Source organism: Symsagittifera roscoffensis, chromosome 10 (assembly GCF_963678635.1).
Source record: "Symsagittifera roscoffensis chromosome 10, txSymRosc1.1, whole genome shotgun sequence".
NCBI classification, from domain to species: Eukaryota; Metazoa; Xenacoelomorpha; order Acoela; family Convolutidae; genus Symsagittifera; species Symsagittifera roscoffensis.
In genome coordinates, this window is record NC_087071.1 from 4,208,350 (window position 1) to 4,232,620 (window position 24,271).

At 32.6% G+C, this 24,271-nt stretch overlaps 2 protein-coding genes across 2 annotated transcripts in view; one reads left to right on the plus strand and one right to left on the minus strand.

Annotated features, from left to right (window-relative positions):
• The window catches only part of LOC134855551 (uncharacterized), a 50,984-nt gene that overhangs the window by 315 nt on the left and 26,398 nt on the right, over window positions 1-24,271 (minus strand). The window contains exons 11-12 of the mRNA XM_063872093.1: window positions 2,608-2,686; window positions 48-150 (exon numbers count right to left, since the gene is read on the minus strand). Coding sequence (XP_063728163.1) covers window positions 48-150; window positions 2,608-2,686 — 182 coding nt within the window. The remainder of the gene's footprint in view (window positions 1-47; window positions 151-2,607; window positions 2,687-24,271) is intronic.
• On the plus strand, window positions 19,367-22,400 carry LOC134855268 (uncharacterized). Its single transcript, XM_063871743.1, has 2 exons — window positions 19,367-19,918; window positions 21,307-22,400. Exons 1-2 carry the CDS (start codon window positions 19,463-19,465, stop codon window positions 21,913-21,915), a joined length of 1,065 nt encoding a protein of 354 aa, XP_063727813.1. The 5' UTR covers window positions 19,367-19,462; the 3' UTR covers window positions 21,916-22,400.

Below are 24,271 nucleotides of genomic sequence, written 5' to 3' on the forward strand. Positions count from 1 at the left end.
GGTCTTCCTTGTCTCCATCCAGCCATCGGGAACAGGGAAAGTGGTACTCCCTCCCTCCTCCTCCTCCTCCTCCTGTTCCACTTTTGAACCCCCCAACTCCCCCTCCGTCGGGAGATCGGATGAGGATTGAGTCCAGGTACCATCCATCACCTGCAACAGCGAAAAAGTACCTCACAAATGTCACTTACATAATGTATATGTTAAACGATGATTAATTTAGTTTATATACGTTAACTTATTAGTTAATTAGTTAACTGAGTTAACTAATATATAAAAAAAAAATTATTAAGGGAAGCAGACACGACTCTTGTTCATGCAAGAAGAAGAGGACATACAAACGAGTTATATTCAGTTTTTGACATAGAACCGCTGTTGCGCCCCTATATAAGAGTTAAATGCCCTTCTTGGTTATTTTTCTAGGCTGCGTAATTTCGCCTCGCCTTTAAATAATTAGTACGGATCAAGAGACGGCAGTTCGGCCATTTCACCTGACGCGCTAGTTTTTTTTCACAATTTCCAGATAAATGATTAAAAGAAATTAAGGCACAATTTACATATCAAAAGTTGATTTATTTTCTGATCATTTGTTTGTTTTGCAGACTGCATTTTTGGCCAAAACGAAAACTACATGATTAAACATAACAATAACGCAGTTTCGTCTTTTTTTGAATTTTTCTTGGTGTATACTTTTTAATTTTGCAATGCACATAACGTATGCATTCAACTTCTATGCTGCGATCAGATTTGGTAAATCAATTTTATTACATACGAATAAGAGTTTAAACGTCTAGCCTACTTTATTTATTAATCGTAGTTTGTTTTGTAGTCGTTTGGTGAAGTCACAAACCGTAATCACGTTCTAATTTTTTGCCAAACTAGCTAACTTTTATTTCAATTTTCATTTCTCAAATCTTTATCATGATTCATTCAATGCGTTTGGTTTTTCAAAAACTAACTAGAATTCAACGTTAAATTAAAGCAAAAACGAGTATTAACTGTACTCGTAACAAATCAAAAAATTTTAGGAAAAAAATTGCACCAATTCCAGAAATAGATCATACACAAAGATTTTTTTCACTAATTGACTTGATCTTAACATACATGCAAAAGTAGTAAGGCAATCTTGCTCTCACACAGTTTTGGTTGGAAACACTCAATGACATTTTGAGAGATCCACATTCAAGTTTTAGGTGTTAAGATCCTTTCACGAGAAAAAAGCGCCTATACGCTTTTTTATGGCTTAAAGCTGTTGCGACAGCGGTTAATATTTAAATGCAGTCTTCTTTTTCTTGGGGAAGAGGGGGTGGGTTATGGGTACTAGTTTAGGTGATTGGTCCGGCTTATTGTCTAAAAAGACGAGCCAGTATGGGATTTGAACCTACTCCTAGGGGTTGGTAGCTGGTTTGGTACCCGCTAGACTAACTAGCAATAAAAAGGAATAAAGATGCTTATTACTAGATTTGGCCACAATTTTTATGTATTTTTGATGGACCAAACAAGTAAACTAGTACCGGGTTCTGCTGCTGTAGCAACGAAGACGCAAAACAAGAAACCCCCGCTCGACAATTAACAAACTTATTAATTCTAAAGTTCCTAATCATGTCAGAGATTAGTCAACAGTACAATGGCAAATCTACATCAAACACTCTCACTGTAAAAAATGGTACTATTTTTATCGAAATGAAACATTAATTCCAGATTGACGTCCATGCATTGAAATTGCTTATCATACAATTCCATACATCAAGTGTATGGAAAAACGCTTGTCATACAACTTTCGTATCATTTCGAAAAATGGTTGAAAAAATATTTAAACTAATTTCTGTGGCTGTTTGATTCTTTCAAAACCGTCTGATAGTGAGAAAATTGAGCTTTCTTTTAAAAAAAATGCTTATCATACAATTCTCATATATTGTTTAGCATATATTCCCATCTGCTTAGCATTTTTTTATGGGGAGACAAAATCTTTTCGAAATTGCGCTAAAGTTTTTTGATTTTTTAACCGCAAATGGAAATTTGTACTCAAACAAGCATTTTCCAAAAAACAACATTTGCATGCAAAATCTAATTGTTTGTGCGCATAATGTAGTCCTGGATACACTAATATTTATCTTTTTCTTTTTCGCGTAATAAATTTTTTTCAAAAACGCTGAAAACTCTTCTTTTTTGTATGGCGTGTTTAGGTATGACTTAATCCCTGTTTGATAATTTAAAAATTGAAATTAAAAAAAATTCTCGACAGCTCGAAAACAATTCAGGTCATTTTCTATGCATTGTAAATACAAGACCGTCCAACCTTTAGAATTTTGAGTAAGCCAGGTTCTTTGCATGCGGCTACGAACACAACCCAAAATTTTTCAGAAATTATACTTAGAAAAAACATCAAATTTTTGACGTATGAAAAAGTACTTGTCATGCAATTTTCGTATGTGGAAAAATGCTTGTCATAGAGATTTCATATAATTTTCTGTGCGTATGAACTTGAATGGTATTGTATGACAAGACGTATTTTATATATGAAAATGGTTTGATAAGAAGTTTTGGTCAACCCGGGATTTTTAAAATCACAAAGTCAATTTCGAAACTTAGAATTTGGGTGTTTTTTACCTGGTTTTCTCGAATTGTGCCCGACAACTATCTTCTTGATGCGACCCAAAGACACAGCTTCAATCTTGAATTTATCAACCTGAAAGCAGTTTGTTGAAAAACAAATACTAAATTACGCACTGACAAAAATCGAATTTTGATTGCAACGTTCTCAAATACTGCATCATTTTTGTTCCAGGAACGAGATGCATTGAATAATTGACTGACAACTTATGACAAAATCAGACTCGTTCGAATGATCTTAGATTGCGGTTTCCAATTTATGATGTAATGACCATCATTTGCCAGCCTTGTTTTGCGTTGGATTATTGTCATAATTTTGCTACAAATTGTTTGAATGTTTCTGTTTTTCACCGAATTAATGAAACGCTCACCTACACAGGTCAAAATATTCAAGTGTAATTGGGACAAAATGTCTAGTTTTGCCTTAAGTAAATGTATAATTTTTAAATTCGGAAAAACAAACTCCATCAAAAAAACTCGTACTAGAATGATGAAAGCATTTCGAACTTTTGAACCAGTTGAAACTTTCAAAAAATTTCTTGTTTCAAAATGAATTTTTTAAAAGAATTTCTATCTATACAAAAAAATTACCTATTGATCCCAGCTCAACAAGTTCGTTTAATTTTATCAAAACGTGTCAAACATAGTTTGCTCTCAACTTTCAAAGAAAACTGAGGCCAACCTTTTTTTACTTTGAAAAAAGAGTCGGTATCTTTCCGTTTACTTGCATTAATTTATTTTTTTCGGGCTGTCTAATCGCTATGTTTCTTGTATATGAAAGATTTAACCCTTTCTTATTTCAGATGAACCAGCGCAGACTTCAGTTTTGGATGTTTTCTGCGCTTAGGTAACGCAATTAAAAACACAACATAGTTCAACAAACTGGATACTATGTTTAAGAAAATTATCCAAAAACAATCAATAAGTTCTTAAAAGTAATTTTTGGGTGGATGATTTGAAAATTAAGATGTTATATAAAAGCTTACAAAAATCATAAAGCCAAAACTTCTACTTTTCATCGCTGCTGAGAATTTTATTTCATACGTTGAACCGCTTTTGTCGTGTTTTGTAAATAGTTTTAGGTGTTTTTGATAAATATATCAGATGTTTTTATTGTCTTATTTTAAGCTCATTTTTTAGTTGATATCATCGTTGAAGTAAAGTCATTCCGTCACCTAATCTTGTTCATTTTTCATGCATAGCTTTAGCAAAATATATTGTAATATCTTAACTATGTTCTTAAAATGCCATTTTGGGTGAATTACATGGCGTAGCAAAAAATGTATTTTCATTTTGCTTTAAACAGTAGCTGAGTAGTATTTATCTCAAGAAGCCTTCTTTCATGTTTTTTAGCTTTTGATTTGACTAATTTTTGCAGGTATTTTTATTTGATTGTTTGAGCTTAGATTGAACCAAGAAAAAGTTATACACTTTTTTTGCAAGTCAGCGATTCATATCATTCATTCAAACAACTTTTCTTTTTTATTCATCTAAAATGATCGAACATATTCAAGTTAAATTGTTCACTCTACATCGTCCGCTCAAGGGCAACCCAATTACTAGTGTTGGTCCAAGATTCACAACGCATTGGGCTTTACTAATTGAATATTACGAAAACCAGGAACTAGATTGCGAAGAAATTGTCGAAGGTTTTCGAGTTCTTGAACTCGATAACTCTTGTTCTGTTGCAATCCTAGAAGTTCGTCAGGCACCCTACGGAATCAAAAAGAAGAAAGAATTTGAATCGAAACCAGGCCAAAGTCGAATTGCATTGCAAAACATTGAGGAGTTTCTTTTTTACCAAGACAATGTTTTGTTTCCAGGTTTTGTGAAAATTATAACAAGAAAAAGAAGGTTTACAATTTAATTGAAAACAATTGCCAGACAATAGTCAAAGAGTTTCTTGCAAAAGCTGGTATTGACACTTCGTTAGTCCCAGAAACTGTGCAAGAGGCTGCAAAAAATGCCAAAAAGGTTCGATCGTTTGGTTTGACGTTTTCTTTACTTTTCTTTCAGAAGTTTTCTCCTCAGCGTGATCTTAACTGAAAGTACCAAAATCATGAAAGATTTCAACTATCGTTTTTTTTTGCTTACAGCAACAAGGTTTTATACCTTTACATCACGTCTAAAGCTACAAAATTTTTATATTTAAACCCAGGTTGACCACAAAATAATCAAAATTGAAATTGCAATCAGCTTTTCACAAAAAAATGGTTCACATCTCTGCTAAAAAACTAGTTTTGTAAAGATAGATTTTAGCGCAATTTTTTGTAAGCTTGCAGTTTTTTTATTTTTTATTGCAAATTTTAAAAAATTCAGCAATGAGTTTCCATTTATTTTACACAGCAGTTTTAAGCTGAAAAAAAATGCAAAAAGAATGAAGCCTACTAATATCCAAAATTAAAAGCAATAGGCACATTTGCAAATATGATAAGATGTTCAGTTAATTCTTTGCAGATATATATTAAATTATCAGATTTTAACAGGGCTATAAAGTGAGAAAAGCTAGTAAACAAAAAACGCCCAAAAATATATACAGTAGAGTATTATTCATTAACTTCAACCAAAAACAGGTAAATGAAAGTTTATTTAGCAATTGTTTTATTGCGTTCTGAAATTATTTCTGGAATTAAGTCTGGTGTTGAAATACTTTTTGATTAAGCTACTGATCATGATTTTCAATATCTAAACGATATCTAATTAAAGTTTAAATTTTTTCATTAAAATAAAAAAAAAGAAACAATTTAATGTTTTGAGGTACTGTTACTTTCCAAAGGGTGTAACTTCCTGAAGGTTTCAATTGTCCTCCTACTGTTTGAAGTGGTTTTGTAATGAATAAAAAATAAAATTTTGAAATGAACTTAACTTCCAAAGCGCAAAACAATTCGGAAACAAAAACAGAAAATTTTTGCCCCTCCTCCCTTTCCAAAAGCTATAAAAGCTGCAAACGATATAAATTTTTGTGAACATGATTTCTTCGCGGCATATGTCTGGTAAATTATCTTAGGCCATATTCATTAGTCTTCATAATCAGCGCGTTTTACAAGCTCCTCAATTGAAACCAAAAAAATGAGCTCCAAAGATATTGAAAATTGAACGGTCGATATAATCTTAGAATGTGGCCCTCTGTTTTATACTTTGCAGAGATCAAACCCAGAAGATAGTCGTTTCAGTTAATACCATTAATGAAATAGCCAAGTTCAGAGAACTATTCAACAATTTTTCTTACCAAACAAGATTCTGTAGTTATTTCGGTTTTGTTCGCAAAAAACTGTTTTTATGAGAAAACGTTCAACGTTCAAGCTGTTTCAGGATTCAGTGAAAATAAGTTATCATAGATGCAGTGAGATTATTTGCGAAAGGTTATTTTCACAAATCAGTCTTCAGATCTTTGGAGAAATTTTGAGCGATGGATTGAAAGGACAAATTAAAACCAGCAATGATGAAATTACCAAAATACTGATGTGGCTCCTGAGCGACGAGACTAGGAGAAAGACAATTGTTGCAAAGTTAGAAGAAAGTATGACTGATGTTACTTCTTTTTGGCGTTTATTTGAAATTCCTGTCGAAATCATTGTCCATGAAGTTTGCAAGCTATTGGGATGTGACAAAAAGTTCGCTGCCGCGGTCGGAAAGTTATCATCGCTTGCTTGCAAAGCAGGCTACGAATTTTCGATATCGGGACCTTATGGCTCATTGCTGTCTGTCGTTTGGTGGATTGGAGGGGAATTTGCTGCGATGTTGATAAACAATTTGCTTGCATGGACGCTCAGAGGTAATCACGGAGATCAGACAAAAACATGGCTGAAACGAATCGAATTGAATACGAAAAACATGTTTCTTGTTGTTAGGAACTACATAATAATGTGCAAGCGTTCTGAGGATAATTTTTCTGTTTCAATAGAAGAAACGTCAGTAAATCTTCTTACATCTAATGACACTGATCGACCCATTGAACGCGTCCAATCGACTGATGCATTGACCGTGGTTGACTCGGATAACGACCCTCCAAGCTCGACCCACGCTTCAAACTCGGTCAACTGATGAATCGACCTTAGTCGTCTCGGATTTTGATACTGCATTGTAACTTTGGTCAAATCTTTGGGAAAACTCCGCCGAGTAGTTTCAGTGACTTATCGTTTCAACTCAAAGATTATAAAAACGACTACTTTTGACTCATTTTACTGTACATCTTTCAATCATTCAGACTTAAAAGTGAGATAAAATTTAGATAAAAAGTTCACTTCTTTCCTGATACTTTTTAAAGTAAGTTTTTTTGCAATTATCTCAAATTTGAACTTTTTTGTTTTATGAAATCAGCCTAGGATTTTGATTCTCAATCAAACATCTTCAGTTGATATCATCTGGGATGCTCATTCATTTGCTCTACTTGATTAATAAAACGTAATTCATGATTGAACCTTTCTCCGACCGTAACAAAAACGCCAAACAAAAGTTCACCAATCTTAAGACGTCAAATTACAGATCAAAAGCGCCAAAACAAAATTTTAACAGAGAAGAATCAAAATTATTCTTAAAGTTATGATAAATGAAAGATTCTTGTTCTACTTTAGGAAAACGTGAAAAAACTTTTTTATGGAATTTCTTTTCTTTGATTTTAAAAACTTGAGTTTTTTCAAATTCTTTTTTCAGCTAATCCAAATGATACAAAACACGCTTAAAGTTTGTTTAGAATTAGGAACACGTGCATTGACGATACCTTTGCTTTTAACAGAACTGTAACTCAGCAAAATCAAATTTAGTTTTAAACCTGTTTGGATATTCGAAATTTTGCAAAACTCATTCACAGCCTTCAGTTTCCGTAATCAAAACAACCATAAAAAAAGGGAAGCGTCCATACAAAAAAAAACTAATTCCCAAGCCAATTTTGCCAAGAATTATTTTTCAATTCTTTTGCCGCTTCTAATTCCATTTTGTCAGCTTGAGCAATAAAAACAGGTTAATTTCTTTTTTTTTCCAATTTTTCTGTTTTATACTTTATAAAAAATGAAAGATCGCCGAGTCTTGGTTTTAGTGTCTGAGAAATTCAGATATGAAATTGTATAAAAGAGTCAAATCGTATGAAGTTTCCAATTTCTAGTTTCTTTTCTTTCTTTTTTCAAACCAATTTCGATATTTCTTGTCTTTTGGATAAATAAATTACTCAAGCAATTGAAGCGTGAATGAACAAAACGTAAACAAAAAGAAAGATATATTTACTTTATTAGAACTGTTGAACTTTTCGTTGCTTCCGCCTAAATTTTTTGTTTCAGCCTAAAAAATCAATGGCCAGACTTCAGTTTGATTTGGTTTTTGACAAAAGAGCAAATTCATTGGTCTTTATTATCAGCTAAATCATTTTTTTACACTTCTTTTCAAAATAAGGCTAATTTTTCCAGCAAAACTGTTTTCTTCCCATATTTTTCACTCTGAGGCAATCTTTGTCTGATAATGGTGCAAAAACCGAATCAAAAGAAGTTCTGGCTAATGAAAATTGCGCAAGTAGAGAGATAGATTGCAATGAAAATCAGTCACGAAAATCACGGAAAAAAACCAAAACATTCTAAAAAATGTCTTGCAGAAATACGATGCGTTAGAGGGATAACTTATCTTCCAATCATTCTGAAATTTCATAAGCTGCAAAAAATGCCTGAAAGCTCGTTGACCACAATTGTCAGACAGTGGTGAAAAATTCTCGCGACTGCTGGCTTCGTGATTTTGTTTGTCCAGCAACTGCAGAAGATGCTGCAAAATAAGTTTCCAACACAAGATTTGATAATTGTATTCACAATTGGTTGATCAAATAAGGCATGATCGTATGTCGAAAAGTGAAACACTGTATAGAAAAAAAAAACAATTATTTCTACTATAAAAGCAATCTACTATAAAAGCAATTTTAGCTGCTGTACAGGTACTTGATGAGTGAAAAAAATTCAGCAAATTATTGAATCTGTACCTCGAGTCACAAAAAATTTTGCCCTGAGCCTAACAGCATTGAAACTCATTTTAAAAAGGGCAGATCATACTAAAAAAGACTAAAATACGAGATTTTTAACACAAGTCTCTTTCATGTTTCTGAAATCAGCACATAAGGCAACTCTCCTTCAAATACATTGAATCTCCTTCAGCAAATTCTCTTTTCCCCGAGTTTCTTTTGAGTCATGAAAGCAAAAAAATATTGCTTCATTTTCAATGATAATATACCTGACAAGACCTGGAACGAAGTCTGGGGGCGTTCAAGAGTGTCAAAACACAAGTACAAACTTGTTGACAAGAACTCCAAACTCAATTGAAACTGGTTGGCCAATCATTCACTTTAAAATATTTAACCAAGTCAAAGTTACGCTCATTTTGGAGACTAAAAGACTAATCAAACAAAGCTTTTACCTTTTCGCAATTACTCTCTCCTTTTCTTAGCAAATCAAGTAAGATTTGCGACGGTTTTATCAAAAAAACGGATACTACAATTTGGAAATTGCCGGCTAACGCGATAAAAAGAACAAAACCACAATGTTTTTCACTTCTGTGTCGAACCAAAAAATCCAAAATTGACAAAAGTTTATGCAAAAAAAACCACAACTAAAACAAATACCCTGTGCGCTCAAACTGTTTTTGGGCTTTTTTGAGATCCAGGGTAAAATCAGCAAAAAAACGACGCATTCGGAGCAATTGTTATGTCGTCAACGCTTTTCATCAAAAAGACAGTATTTTCATGGAAACGACAAGAGTTGAAGAAGAGTGAGTAGAAGTGGGAGAGGGTGGTTAGAGACCCTCACGATTTAAGATAGGGAATAGAGCATCCGGTTTTCGAGCTACGTATTAAGAAAGGGAGTAGAGTTCCTATGTATTAAGATAAGGAAAATGTTTCTTAATGTTATAAGATAGAGAATGGTAAGGTTTCAGTGTGATGGTAAGTTTCCGAAAGTTTTCTCGACGCCTGATTTTACCATGCTTCAAAAAACTGTATAGGTTTTGCGATATAATTGTAAAGGACATTCAATATATTAAGATCAGTTTTGCCATAATACGAGGTTTGAATTGGCAAGATTGGCAAAATTTTTGGAACTCAATTTTGCTCTATTTGCGTTTTTTAGCTAGCTCCTACAATTCGTGATATGTAAAGGCTATCTTCTTTTAAAAAAATTTTGGTATGGAACGTTTCAAATGGTAACATTTAGAAATTTTTTTAAAAAATTTTTAAGAATTTACCTGCAAATACATTTTTTGTCTTGAAAAACCTTTCTATTTGAAAAATCGAAAAAACGATATTTTGGTTGGCAAGTCTCAGATGGTAGGTTTCGACAGAAAGTAAGTTTCGATTTAGAGTAAAGAATCATAAACTAATATATCACAGAAAAAAAATTTTTTAGTCTCTTAAAAAATCTATTTCATCTGATTTGTATTAAGTAGGGGATAGAGAGAGGATTGACGAGATGGGATTATCTTTGACAGGTTACTTATTCCGCTCCACGGGATATCAGGAGAAATTGAAAACCTTCTCACGGTTGATTACTTTTATATCCCACTTAACCTTTTTTCTCCAGGTTATCCAGCTCCATTATACTTATAAACTTTATTACTTACTTCATTTTTTCACATGATTATTTTACGATCATATGACAGATGCATAATAACATTTTCACACGGGGTTAACGAAGCGTGAATTGCTTTCTTGGGAGATTGAAATTCAAATTATTATAAAAATTTGAAATAGACCCAATCAAAACTGCTTGGACTTTTCATTGGAACTATGATATAAATATGCAAAAAATTTAAACTTTCTACCAATCAGATGTTTTTATCCAGTTCTCATCTGTACCTCAACCTTTGTTCTGTCATATTTCTTGCTACGATTGGTTTCACTTCTTTTTAATCACTTTGTCTTTAATCTTTTTAAAATTCTTTAAAGTTTCTGAAACTTCCAAAGAATCATCATCCAAATTTGCCAATTACTCTGCACCGGTAAAAGTTCACACAGAGAAAGTTATGTTATCATAATAATTTTTGTGTCTGATTTTTTTTTAATGTGATAATATTTCTATCACTCTCAGAGTAAGCTTTTAAGACTACTATACAATTTACTAGAAGTTGGTTCCTTTTTTTGTAAATTCATCTATTCTAACGTTAATTCTTTCAATTGGAGGACTACAACATCCATATTCCATTCATCATTTTCCGATTATTTCACAGAAAAAATAGTTGTTAAGATTCTTCTTTAAAAAGTTTTATAGAGTTCAATTACATAAATAAATAAACATGTCACTGCATCTTATATCAAATAGTCTGCAAAAACTTACACTTACAAACAAAAAATGCACTTCTACATAAAATTACTGATAAAATTCAAAACATGCACATCATGAAAGTGGCTCAAGTTTCTCTGGTAGAACTTAAAAAGAAGAAATGCTATGGGCTGGTTAATAATTGCAAAAGATTATTTTGTTAATTGAGGTATTTCATCAGAAAAGTAAGATTACATACACTTGAACCTGAGCTCTAGAAATTTTTCGATATTTTGCAAAAGTAAAAATTATTCATTTTTGCCAATTTTAACTGATCTACATCTAAAAACAGAGAATTGTTTCATAGTGCAATTTAGGATGAAAAATATAATTAATGGCTGACACGCATTTAGGTATTGAATCAACAAAGTCCCTTACACAAGTCCTATTTAGTGGACAAAAGCTATTGAACACTCTTTGTTGAAAGAGTGTCTGGGGTTTTCAATTAAACAGCACTCATTGTCTATTTTTTCTGCAGTTTTAGCTCTGAAGAAAAACAAAGTAGATAATACAGAGATAGTAACGATGGAAAGTCCAAAAAAGTTAAAATATTTTTATAGGAACATGAAAACTCAAAAAATTAAAACACTTTTAGCGACTGTTCCGGATTGTTCAAATCAAATGTTTGATAGTCTTTTTCCCAAGACTATCCCTTCCGTTTCGTGCTCAAGGGAAATTGGAAAAATAATAGTACTCTAAAGTTTTCTCCACCAAGTTCTGGATAATGCAACTGTTCAGATGCATCCTGTAGTAAAGTCAATTCAAAAATAAAATAGAGTGATTTCGAAAATCTTCGTTGAAATGTATTGCTTTGATTGTTGTAACATAGGGGCGACAAAGACAAGTTGCATCAAAAAAAATAATTGTTCTTCGACTCGAATAATTCTAAGCTATCTCATGTGTAAGCTTCGAAATTTTTCATTCATGGCTACCACTATGTCAAGAATACTCGGATACAATCCAGGTTCAATATGCATCGGTTGAATCAGTAGCGTTCTAGTACGATGAAGGGTATGAAATTTCTGCAATAACAGCCTCCCATTCTCCCTTAAGACGTGTTTTTCCGGTAGAAAAATTTTCAAAGAACTAAGACATTTATTCGGATAACAATTAAAAAATGCATTAGAAACTAGCTCAACAGCAAAAGAATCCATGAAAACTGATCGATAGAAAATTGTTTTCAAAAATGATTGACTTTTAATCTTAAAAATTTTTCAGCTCTTTTTCTCATAACACTTTCCAAGAATTTGTTCTTTTTCGAGAAATTTGATGAAGTTTGTAGTAGGTTTTTTGTAGATAAGTCCGAAATTTCAAAAAGGTCATCTGTAAACTGTGGCTTGTATCCTTTTCGAAACGGAAGATCTTTTTTCGAAATTCCCACTCTAACCCCAATTTTGAATTTTGGTTCAATTTATTTCATTTACGATTTGTCATGCAGAATTGATTCAAAAATTTAATATTTTTCCTATTTCTTGGAGATTTTCCAGTAAATCGATTTTTACGACAGTTCAATTTAGAAACAAATTGCTGCAATTTGGGAACAATTTTTCACCAAGATCTTCAATGTAACGATATATTATATGTTTTAAAGACTGAATTGCTCTCTCTGCAATTGGGGGTTTTGTTTCACTCATTGAGTGAACGTTATTGTCTTCATCCTCGCAAGTTTTTTTTGAAATTCCCCATATTCTGTTCCTTTATCAACCCAAAAATTTTCAGGAGTGTTTTTTGAGAAACAATTTTTTGAAAGATTGTAAAGTGTCTTTGGCATACATTGTTTTCAGTGTTTGAACTCTGGCAAATCTCCAAAAAATATCCACAGCAACTAATAAATAGTTGACTCCAATGTTTTGACTTGCTAACTTGTCTACAAAAGCCAAGTCCGTACATCTGATTTCAATATGATCTTCAAAAAAAGTTTGAAGTCTTCGGAAACGTCTGATTGGTGGTCCAAGTTTTGTATACGATGTCTTGGTTTGTAGGAAATGTTCTACTTCCTTTTTTGATTAACCATTTGATTTACTCAAGTTTTGAATAGCTTTACAACGCAGCTCTACCCCTAGAATACAATATGTTTTGTCTTACTTTTTCAGATTTTGAAAGGGATATAAGTCCATCTGGCATTCTTCTGCTTTGGCATTCTTGTTGATAACAAGTTTAGGTGGAAGTTGAGTTGCTTCAAAACTAGTACAAAAAATATTTGGAAAATCGGTGTTTTTTCGCTTAAGTGCACACCTAAAGTCTACAAAAGATTTTTTTTTATCTGGACTATCTAATATGATGTTGTCTGACTGAGTGAGTTTAATTCTAGAAGAAATCAAAATTGAATCAATAAGGTGCTTTTTTGCTGCTTATTTTCAATCTCGCATTTACAGCGCTGTCAATAGTGTCAAACGTTTTGGTACAATCTCATCTTTCTTGTACTTTTGTTCCAACTTTTGTTTTCTCGGAATTGTACTTTATGACTGATAAACTCAGTACGGATTTAAAACAAACTGTTCCAGTCTATGCCAATTGCTTTGTGACAAAGTGGGTGATGATACATGTCAATGTTAATATGTCCCTATACTTGAATTTAAAATAATTCTTTCTTTGTGTAGAGTTCTTTTTTGTGTTCTTTTTGAATAACTCTGCACTTTCTTTTTGATATTTCACTATGTCTTTTTTCCGAAGATCTCGAAGCTCTCCTCTTAATAGGTTTTCTAAACAACCGCTCAAAAACTGAATGATATCTTTTGGACAATTGAGAATGAACTGTTTTTGTAGTCTTAGGGAAAGTTGTTGAAATATTGGTAGAATAGAGATGTATTGTGTACTCATTGTCCAAAAATTGTGTCTCTCTTCCATTTTATAAAAAAAACTTGGTTGGAACTGAGCCACTATAAGAGCTATACCTAAAGGAATCAACTGTTTCTGGGGTTAATTCAATAAGTAAGTGACTATAAGAAACAGATGTTGCATCTTGATACCACTCTTTCAATTGAGATGCCGGATCTAGTTGTTGACTTAATGTATTGATATGAAAACAGCGACTTGAACAAGACGTTGTGTGTAGTTTGTAACGCTACATCTCTTCTCAGTTTGCTGTGATGGAATAAATTGTGTTTTATATACATTGTACAAAGACCCCTGTGTCTTTCAGCAATGTAATTTTTACAAAAACTTTAGAGTTTCAAATTTCTTCACATGAATCATCAAATATAAGCAGAGACTTAGTTCTGTTATTGGGAAGAATTTCAACCAAATCAAAAGCTACTTCTTAGATAGGTATAAAGTATTTTCTTTGCATTTGACTATAAAAAGGTTGAGAATGTTGATAAAATTAAAAACTTTTGTCGAATGCTAGTTGAAAAGTACCAAATTTCAAACAATCAAAATTAAGATGAGATTTTCCAGATCCAATTGGTCCAACTAGGGAAATAAAAATTCGTTTTTTGTTAGATATTATTTTTTATAGCTTTGGAAAAGGTAGAATATAACCGATTGTATTTAATATGATAGCTACCCAAACTATTGTTTCTTCACATGTTGTGGATAACATAATTCGAACGATTACACATACTAGCATCAAAACTATAGCAAAAAATTGGAACAGGAAAACTAAAAGAAATCTATTACATGTACGTGCAAACAACTTCCATGATTTTCATTGATGAATTTGGTCATCAAAAACAAGACTTCCTAAATTTACTGGCTTGTCACATTGCTCGACTATTTTAAATCTAGAAAGAAAGCGATGACAATTTTTTTTAAAGTTTAAAAAAGGTAGAACAAAAAGATTATTATGGTTTATAATTTTTTTAAAAAAACATCAATTCCATGTTCCCTATGCAAATGGTTTTCTTTCTGCAGAATGATGAGTTTTTGCATGAGTGAATGAGTAGCAGCTACATCTCCAATCATAATCTTCATCTTTCAAAATCAAATACTGAGCTTTTGGGCAAGCGTAGTCACCCAAATTATTTACCTTTGTTTCTAAAAGTTTTGACAGAGTCTTAAGTTTTTCATAAACTTTTGCTAAAAATTCCGTTTCTGAAGGTTCGATATTTTTCAATATTTTTTCAAGTTCAGTATATTTTTTATATTCGCTACTCCAACTGATTCCATGAAGATGTTTTGTACATCAAGAAGATTGTGCGTTGTTTTGAGCTTTTGGGAGGAAGAGAAGAATATTCTATAACCATCTAAAATCCTGCTTGTCCATCCTTGTAAAATGCTACTTCTTTCACTATATTGTTTTTATTACATTCAGAATCCAGCTTATATATTGGTATCAATTAACGGCTTAATTGACTGTCAAAAAACTTTTTACACCCGTTTATCGCAAAAAAAATCAGCAGTAATGAAATTTTAGTTATATTTTAGAGAAAATTGTAAGGAATTGCGCAATAAAAAAGAAACGCGTAACAAAAAATCTGACAAAACTTTTAAATTTTGCATGGAGTATGATAAAGTCGAGAAACTGCAAAAAACTTTGTGCGCAAAAATTTGTCACTGAAAAATCTTTTATAGGCGGATAGTTTTAACTATCATATTTCAAATTCATGAAGCTCTACAAAAAAAATCCTGGTTTTCAGCATGGTTTTCAGGCTGGTTTGCATGAAGTGAAGAGACGTCAAAAAATTTTGCAAACGCGTTTTGAGCAAAACTTGTCACCAGAAAAAAAACGCTGACAAGCAAATAGTTGTAAGTATCATATTTCACATAGCTGCTTATCTGCGGGTACAACGCTTGATTTTCAGTTTAGATGGCTTCTGATTTTTGTTTTGGTTTTATATACTGGTGTTAATCAACAATTTAGGTTACGGTAAGAAAAATCATTTATAAACTTTATCGCAAAAAATACTAGCAGTTATGAAATTTCCGTTATACCTCAGAAAAATTCTTGGGGGTTTGCAGGAACGCGTAACATGGAATACGACTAAATGTTTTACTTTTGCATGGAATAGGACGACGTCGATAAGAACTTGCAAAAAAAACATTAGAAACTTGTAAGAACTTGTAAGAAAAACTTGTCACGAAAAAAGTGCGCTGATGGGCGGATAATTCTAAAAACCAGACTTCAAGTAGCAGCCCATCTACGGATACAACGCTTAGTTCTCAGCCTGGCTAGGTACTTATTTTACTTTTGGTACAAAATTAATTTATATACTGGTGTCAATCAACAATTTAGGCGACTGTAAGAATAAATTTTTATAACCTTTATCGCACAAACATTAGCAGTAGAGAAGTTTTCATTATATCACAGAAAACTTTTTCAGAGTTTGCTGGAACGCGTAATTTGGAATAGGACTAGAAAGTTTGTTTTTGAATGGTATACGGTGGCGTCGATAAGAATTTGTAAATTATTTTGGTTAAAACTTGCCGCTGAATAAAAAAAACGCGCATGGATACTGTCAGGCTGGTTGACTACTTATTTTTCTTTTTGGTACAATTTTAAATTAGATACTGGTACCAACTAAAACTTTAACCGACAGTAAAATTAACCTTTTATAGCCTTTTGTCACAAAAAAGCCCTAATAAAAACTTCGTTATTTAACAGACAAAATTTCAGAGTTTGCTGGATCGCGTTTCATGGAATACGGCTAAAAATTCTTTTTGCATGGATTAGGATGACTTCGATAAGAAATTGCAAAAACTTTTTTGGCAAAAATGAACACTGAAAAAACTCTCATGGGCGGATAGTTTTAACTATCAATCTTCAAATAGCTGTGCATCTAAGGATACAGCGCCTGGTTATCAAGCTGGTTGGCTAGTGATTTTGCTTGGAGGTAAAAATTTACTTCTTACCGGTGTCAACTAACAATTTAAGTGACCTTTTTTTAACCTTTTGTCGCAAAAAAAAGTACTAGCAGTATCAAAATAGAGGAATTTTTAGGCAAAGTTATAGCATTGGAACTTTCTAAAGCTGAGACTCAAAGCTGAGTTTCAAAGGCTAATAATTGTTAGAAACAAATCTGTGCTGATTCCGAAAATCAACTTAATTCAATGAGTATGTATTTCAAAAAATTCTGTGAACAGAGTAATTTTCATGTTTTTTGTAAACAAAACTTAAATTTTTCGTCAAAACCAAATCTTTTTCATTTTCAAATTTCTGATGAAACGAAGCAAAAGAATGATAACAATTACCTATAAGTGATGAAAACTGTATTAATTTTTCAGCTGAATTTTTGAGTCAAAATTTTTTTTTTTCAATCAAGTTATTTAAAATTCAAATAGGGTATCTCCTAACCCAATTCTATGGAGCAAAACTCTGCTACTGCTACGTATTAAGTTTTATGGATGTAAAACGAGTAGATAAACCATCTGTAAAACTATTGCTCTCACACAACTAACCACTATTCAAGTGAGTCATCGACATTGAAAAAATGATAACGAATTTTTCAAAGAACATCATTTTCAGCAAAAAAAAAGTTGAAATTTTTTTTTAATTGAACCTCTACTAAGTCAAAATAAAATTATCTTATAGTTTATGGGCTGGACGAATCAAAGCTTCAACCTTATTAACTCAAAATCCACAAAAGAAATCGTGAAAAAAATAATTATAATACGGTACAACATTTTCCGACCAATTTGACTTTGTTACAAAACAATTCTCATTATTACGGACTCTTTCAACATGAACATAAGTTTTTTGTCGGATTTGATTGTCATACATTAAAATTATGAACACAAGTTCATTATTTTTAACTTGGGCCATAACTCCTTCTAACTCCTGGGTGTTGCTGGTAGTCAAGTATATGTTTTGCACTCGGTTTTAAACAGTTTTACGGATCCTATCACCTTTTAAATCTTACGATAGATAAAACAATACAAACAAACAAAATATGAGCTAATGTGAACGAAACAAGAACCTTTCTATAATCTGTCTCTAAAACAAGTTGGAGCTTGAATTTTCAATTTTTTGCAAAAGTGGACAACCAGATAAGCAAAAAGACAGTTTGGATACTAAAACAGTAGAACATTTTTGATTCAGTTCACTTTCATGAAAAAAAACGGCTGAAGTAAGATAATTAAATTAGTTAATACTCCCATTTCAAAAGTACAAAGGGTCTCTGTATTCGGTTGTGTTTAAGTTTTTTCATGTTCACCGAGCAAAATGAGGTACCACAAACAAACATTGGAGTTGATCGAGAACAAAATAAAATTAAAGCCTTTTGAGTCGTGATTTCAAACAAAAATTGAAAAAATTTGAAAAATTTCTTAGTGTCGAGAGAAACCAGCGAGAATTTTTTGACTTTTGATCGAAATTCAAGCTGATAATGTGATAAATTATTCAATTCTAATTGGAGCCATGAACTTAATTTAATGTAAAAATGTTTTTTGAGTTTTTAATGCCAATTTTAACGCCAACTTCAAAATTCAAAAACTAAAATAAAATTTTTGAAAAGTTCATGAAGTTTCTGAACCCTTTATTCTTTTTTTCTAGCCATTGCTCTGTAAAAAAAAAATTGTTTTTTTTTGTGGCCAGCTTAAATATTGCTGTACAATATGTCCAAGGGTTATTCTTTCACTTAGATATTTTTTCACACCATGCAGGAAAAAAAACAACACCAGTTTTTTGTGTTTTAGCTCTATGTTCGGAACATTCTGTGCTTCTTGCACAGTGTTCGGTCATCCTTAATTTCTTTTTGTAATTATGATCATCGTACGCAAAGTTGATATCTGAAACCGTTAACGAGTTGTTATATGCTAATTTTAGATTGACACGCCAAAAAATAGTAAAATGAATTGCAATGCATGATTTTGAATTGGTTTCTGAGCCTTATAACTATAGCTTTAAGTTTTACCAAACAAATCACATGAGCATGTGATGAGAATTCAGTAGTTTATAATTAGTAGCAAAAAGTTCGGACAGACAAAATTGATTAAAATGAGCAATCAGTGCTTTTAGACGTTTTTTACATGCAAAATATGAGGCCGAACAACCTTGAATTTTTTGTCAGAGCAAATTCAAAATACGAGATCTTCGATTATCCGATGATTATACTAACCTAATTTTTGAATACTGCGATAAAATTCCAGATTTTCTATAAAAAGTTTTAGCAAAGTTAATTGAAATCTACCGTTTATGATGTTTTACAAAGACAAAAATCAAAGAGTTTTCAACAACAACAAATTACAGATCAGGCCGCCAAAAAAAATGGAATCGAAGATGATCAAATCATTCATAAATTGTAAACTAATCGCAGAAAACTATTAGCACCCTGAGCAATAATTTCTTGTTTCTAGGTTTACCATTCGACGCTTCGGATGTAATTGCCTGCAAGGGTTAAAGGTTTTCAGCAAAACTCTGCTTTATGAACTTTCTACGTTAAGTTTATTTCAATTTTAATTTCAGTTGATGTCCAGATAGTTGCTCTTTTTAATTAATTCTGTCTGTCCGAACTGTTTGCAACTCTCTATACTACGATTTCTTTTTTATGACGTTTTTCGCTGATGTTTGCTTAGCTTTCGAGCTTTGTTTGATTGTGTAAGCTAGAAAAACGCGTTCACTTTCAAGCGTAGAAAACTTCAAGCAGATAAAACAAATCAATTGATTAATTGACAACAGCCCATGCGTTTTTTTAATGCGCGAAACTGTTCAAGTTAAAGTGTTCACTTTACATCGTGAGCCCACAGCAAGCTCTTTTTCATATTTCGCTCCAGCTTCTCCGTCGCAATGGGCTTTGCTTATTGAATATTACGAAAACAACGAACTAGATTCTGAGGAAATTGTTGAAGTTGCCTGGAATTTTGACCGTTATCCATATCCGGAATTTTGGATCGCACCTTTTGGAAATAAAAAAAGAAAAGAATTCGAATCAGCACCAGGATTTAAACGAGTTGTTGTGCATACAACAGATTTCCTTAACTTACCAGCAGACTATTTTGTTTCCAGATTTTGCGACAGTATTATTCAGAAACAGAAGAACTTCAAGTCACTCAACTGTCACACATTGCTTAAAGAATTTCTCTCAAAAGCGAGCATCGAGACATCGTTGGTGGCAGAAACTGCAAAAAGTGCTGCTAAATTTTCTGCGAAGGTTTGAACTTTTGGTTTGATGTTTTAATCATTTTTTGATCAGTTTAGTCGCAAAATACAAATGACATAGTAGTAAAATTATCAGTTATTTGTGCACACTGCATTAACAATTTTTAGCAACTGTACATTTGTTTGATGGGTTAAACGGAAAACAAATAGTTCATACTTGTATTTAAAAGGCTCATAGCTTAATTAAATTGAAACTTTTGTGATAGATTGTAATTAAATTTTTAGGACTATTTGTTATCAATCAGCTGTATTACGAAAAACACGCAAAAAAATCAAGTTTCAACAGCAAAAAGTACAATTTTTCTGGGATGCAACTACTATTTTTATGATCAGTAGTTCTGCAAATTAGTTCTTTTTGGAACCGAACACTAAATGTCCTGCAACATCTATCGGTTTTTCTCAAACTAAAAGCTAATATGTGCAAAACATCTAAGTTCTAGAAGACTGCTTCGATAGTTATTCGGAGCTTAACATTTGTTGTTCAAACTACACTATTGCAAGAAAATTGACTTCGGTAAATTAATTGCGAAAAAATTAATTTTGACTAATTTGTTTAACATATATAATAGCTTGAAAACAATTTCGAGAACTATATTTTTTTCAGTTCTGACAGTTTAACGGATAGATATTTTTTTTCAGTTTTAAAAATTAATGCATGTCAATTCAAGAAAATGTATGAGCGATGGAATCAATTACTTGTGAACTGTGGCTTGATTTTGTTTTCATTTGGTTCAATTGACAGAAAAACTAGAAAACAAATTACTGATAAAGAATATTTCGTTCCTGCGTTTCAAAAATATATAAACTTTTCAATGTAATTTTTATGTTGATAAACAACAATCAAAAAATTCAAGTAACAAAAACAATCGATTTTTTTCGCATCATGGGAAATTGTGATTGATCATTTTTTGATAAAACCTAAACAAATCAGACGAAAACCTATATTTGAAAAATTTGGTAATTGTTAATATCAAATTGCTTGATCAAGCGAACAATTTCCTTAAAATTTTAGTTTCTGAATTTTTGTGGCTGTTCGGTTTTCACTTTTAATTTTTTTAGGGTTGAATTAAGTTTTAGTTTTTTCCGACCAACCGTCAATTTTTTTAATAACAATTAAAAATTTAATTGTTATTTAAAAAATTGAAGGTTGGTCGGAAAAAACTGTAAGTTAATTCAACCCTAAAAAATTGAAAAGTGAAAACCGAATATCCACAAAAATTCAGAAACTAAAATTTCATGGAAATTGTTCGCTTGATCAAGCAATTTATTGATTTGAATTTGTGCTGTACATTTTCGGTGTGATCGAAACACTTTCAATCTTGGTGAAAATCATGAGTTGTAAACTTTTTCACGTGTTTCAAATTGTTTTGTTTGTTTCAGGGCTCGGTGAACACTTATTCAAAATTGATAGAGAATATCAGCGCTAAACTCTTGGACGCAACAAATCTTCCTGATTTCGGAAATCACATCTACGAGATATTGAAGACACCAATTCAAACCAATTCTAAAGTAATCGACGGTATTCTGACCTTGCTGCTGGATAATGAGGGCAGAATACTCATTGCTGAGGAGTTAGCGATATATATGGCTGGAATTTCCGCTTACTGGCAATTATTTGAATATCCTATCGAGATCCTAGCGGAAGCTCTTTGGGGGCAAATGTTAGCGGATGAAAAATTTGCACTAAAGGTCAAGAATTTATCATCGCCAAAATTCTCAGCGAGAATCGGATTTGTTGTAGGGGAACCTTGTGGATCAATAATGTCTGTTATTTGGTGGATTGTGGGAGAGTTCGTTGCGTGGCTAATTGACAAACTGCTCGTGCGAATAATTGATAAATTGCAGACCGCGGACAAGTCGCTGGAAGGTGTTACAGTGAGAGTGGCGGACCTGGGTATTTCAGTCATGAATTATATCTCTGTATGTGCTCGTTCAAACGAGGAATGGGTGATCCGGTTGAGAGAAATGTCAGAAAAATTTATCAAATGAAACGCATCTTTGGCATGAATGTTCTGCTCTCATATCCATGGCAAACTAACTGTATATCAATATCTGCTATTTTTGAACCATAAAATCGACTCTTTCATATTTACGAGGCCAAACCTTGCATTTATTTACGAGCATTTTGGCCTCGTAATTACGAGGCCAAACCTTGTGCATTTTGTGAATTGTGAAAGGTATCCGCAACAAAAGGCGAGCCTTTGTTGTTTTGTTCTTTATTTTCCTTTGATTGTTCCGATAAAACTTTAACGTATTTAAAGACTTGTCTCTGGATTCCAGGAACATTAAGACACCAAACGCACAATTTGGCCTCATTAGTCGTTGGCATTACAAAACCTTGAACTGTAGACACTGATCAATTATCAAGGAAATATCAACAAGAGTGCAAACTGCGTACAAGAGTGTTCAACTACTTTATTTAGTTTAACTTTTTTTGTATAATGGGTACTGAAAAAACTCCCATTTTGTATAATGGGTGATGTGAATCTTTTTGTAAATACTCTAGTTTTCTTGAACCTTGAGATTAATACACTTCTTAGTTTTATCCCTTCAACTGTAAACAAGTAGAACTAGATGCAACAAAGTAAAAAATTATCAAGGCGCAGTCAAACAACGAATCTAACGTGAGAGTAACACTGACATAATTTTTTGGCAAAAACATACAGTGGATCCACCATTTTCGTGGGAAGAGCCATACTTTTCACCTTGTAGTAATCGCTAAGGAGAATGTAGATATCGAAAACCTGTTTATTCCAATTATTAGACCCCACCCACAACCACCAGGAGTTGAAAATCCAACGAAAACAAAAACTAAAATCAGAAAACAGCACGACTCGAAAGAAGCATCCGGGAACAGTACATAATTGATAACGAAGAAACGACATCGATAAAAAATGAGAGAAAGCGATTCAACTGAAGGAGAATCAATGAAGCTGAGCGAAGATCCTTTTTCCTCTCCATTCCAAGGGCTAAGTGAATAATTGAGCTCGAATATTTACTTAGCCCTCAGAAACGAAGGAAGGAGGATCATCAGACAAAAATTCAAAATAAGGAAAACTCTTTAAATGGATTGTCAACGGCGTTTGCGAGAAAAAAATCAAATTTAAAAAAATAAATAAAAGGCACAAACCCTTACACAGAAAACAACTCGACAGAGTCTTTCGAACAATTTTGGGAGCTCTAGTCGAAATGGCGATAAAGCGTGACATATCCGCCGGAGAAGACAGACGGATTAGAGATATCTCACTGACAGAATTCTTCCCCTCATTTGAAGCACTAAGTGTTGCATTGATAGATTATAAATGAAAACCCAACCGTATGCCGATCATCAATATTTTCAACAAACTAAATTATTCAACATATGTACCTAAATCTTACAATCGTTTTAACAACAAAAGAGAACCGACTTTGAGTTTTTAGCGAAAAAAAACCTGAATGTAAATTGGCGGTAACTTTTCTAAGAGTCACGTAGCAAACTTTTTGGGCAACCTAGCAACTTGTAAATCGTGTAAGCACAAAGGCTACGCTACCAAATTTTGTAAATAAATTGTCGTAAACTGTGAAACAAAGTTGAAAATACCCAAAAAGTAGATAACACAGATTGTCATTAGCCTTGGCATCAACCGGACATAAATAACGACCGTGTAAACAGAGAAATTTGTGGAGTGATCGACTTCTGTCTAGAATCCAGACAAAACGATAATGATGATAACTTTGTATTAGATTTAACCACAAATTTTGACGACGAAAGAGAAGAGCTCATTGTTGAATATCGGCCTAGTAAAATATAGATACAAATACACTCTGCCAGCCCGGTTAGCTTCGTTAAAAGAAACATCATCAACGAGCTGAAACTACGTAACCCATACTCGAAGATTTTTCCGGTGGGCCAACCGACGAAGGACTCGTACTGTAGTTTTACTGACAATGCCAACAATGTTATTGGACAGCTGATGAACCGATCTTCTCGAACGGATGTTCTAACGAAGTTTTATTTTTCTTCTAATTCTTCTAATTTTTCTTCATATTTTTTTTTCAAAAAGACCTAATTAGGTTGTTTTCTACTGCTGAAAAAAAACACCGAGATCGAGTATATTTTCAATTTTTTCAAAGAACTATTTATTTCGGATTAGAAAAATAATAAAACTGATGAAAATTGCCTCTTTCACAATCCTGTAAAACCAATCTTGTTAATAGTTATACTTTTTCCAATTCAAGTTTCAGACTCAATAAAAACAGAATTAGTTTGACTGAAATCCGTGTTAAGGTCAGACCATCTCAAGGGTATACTGATTACTTGAATCAAATCAGTTTCCCGATCAAAATTAATTAGAATAGTCAAAAC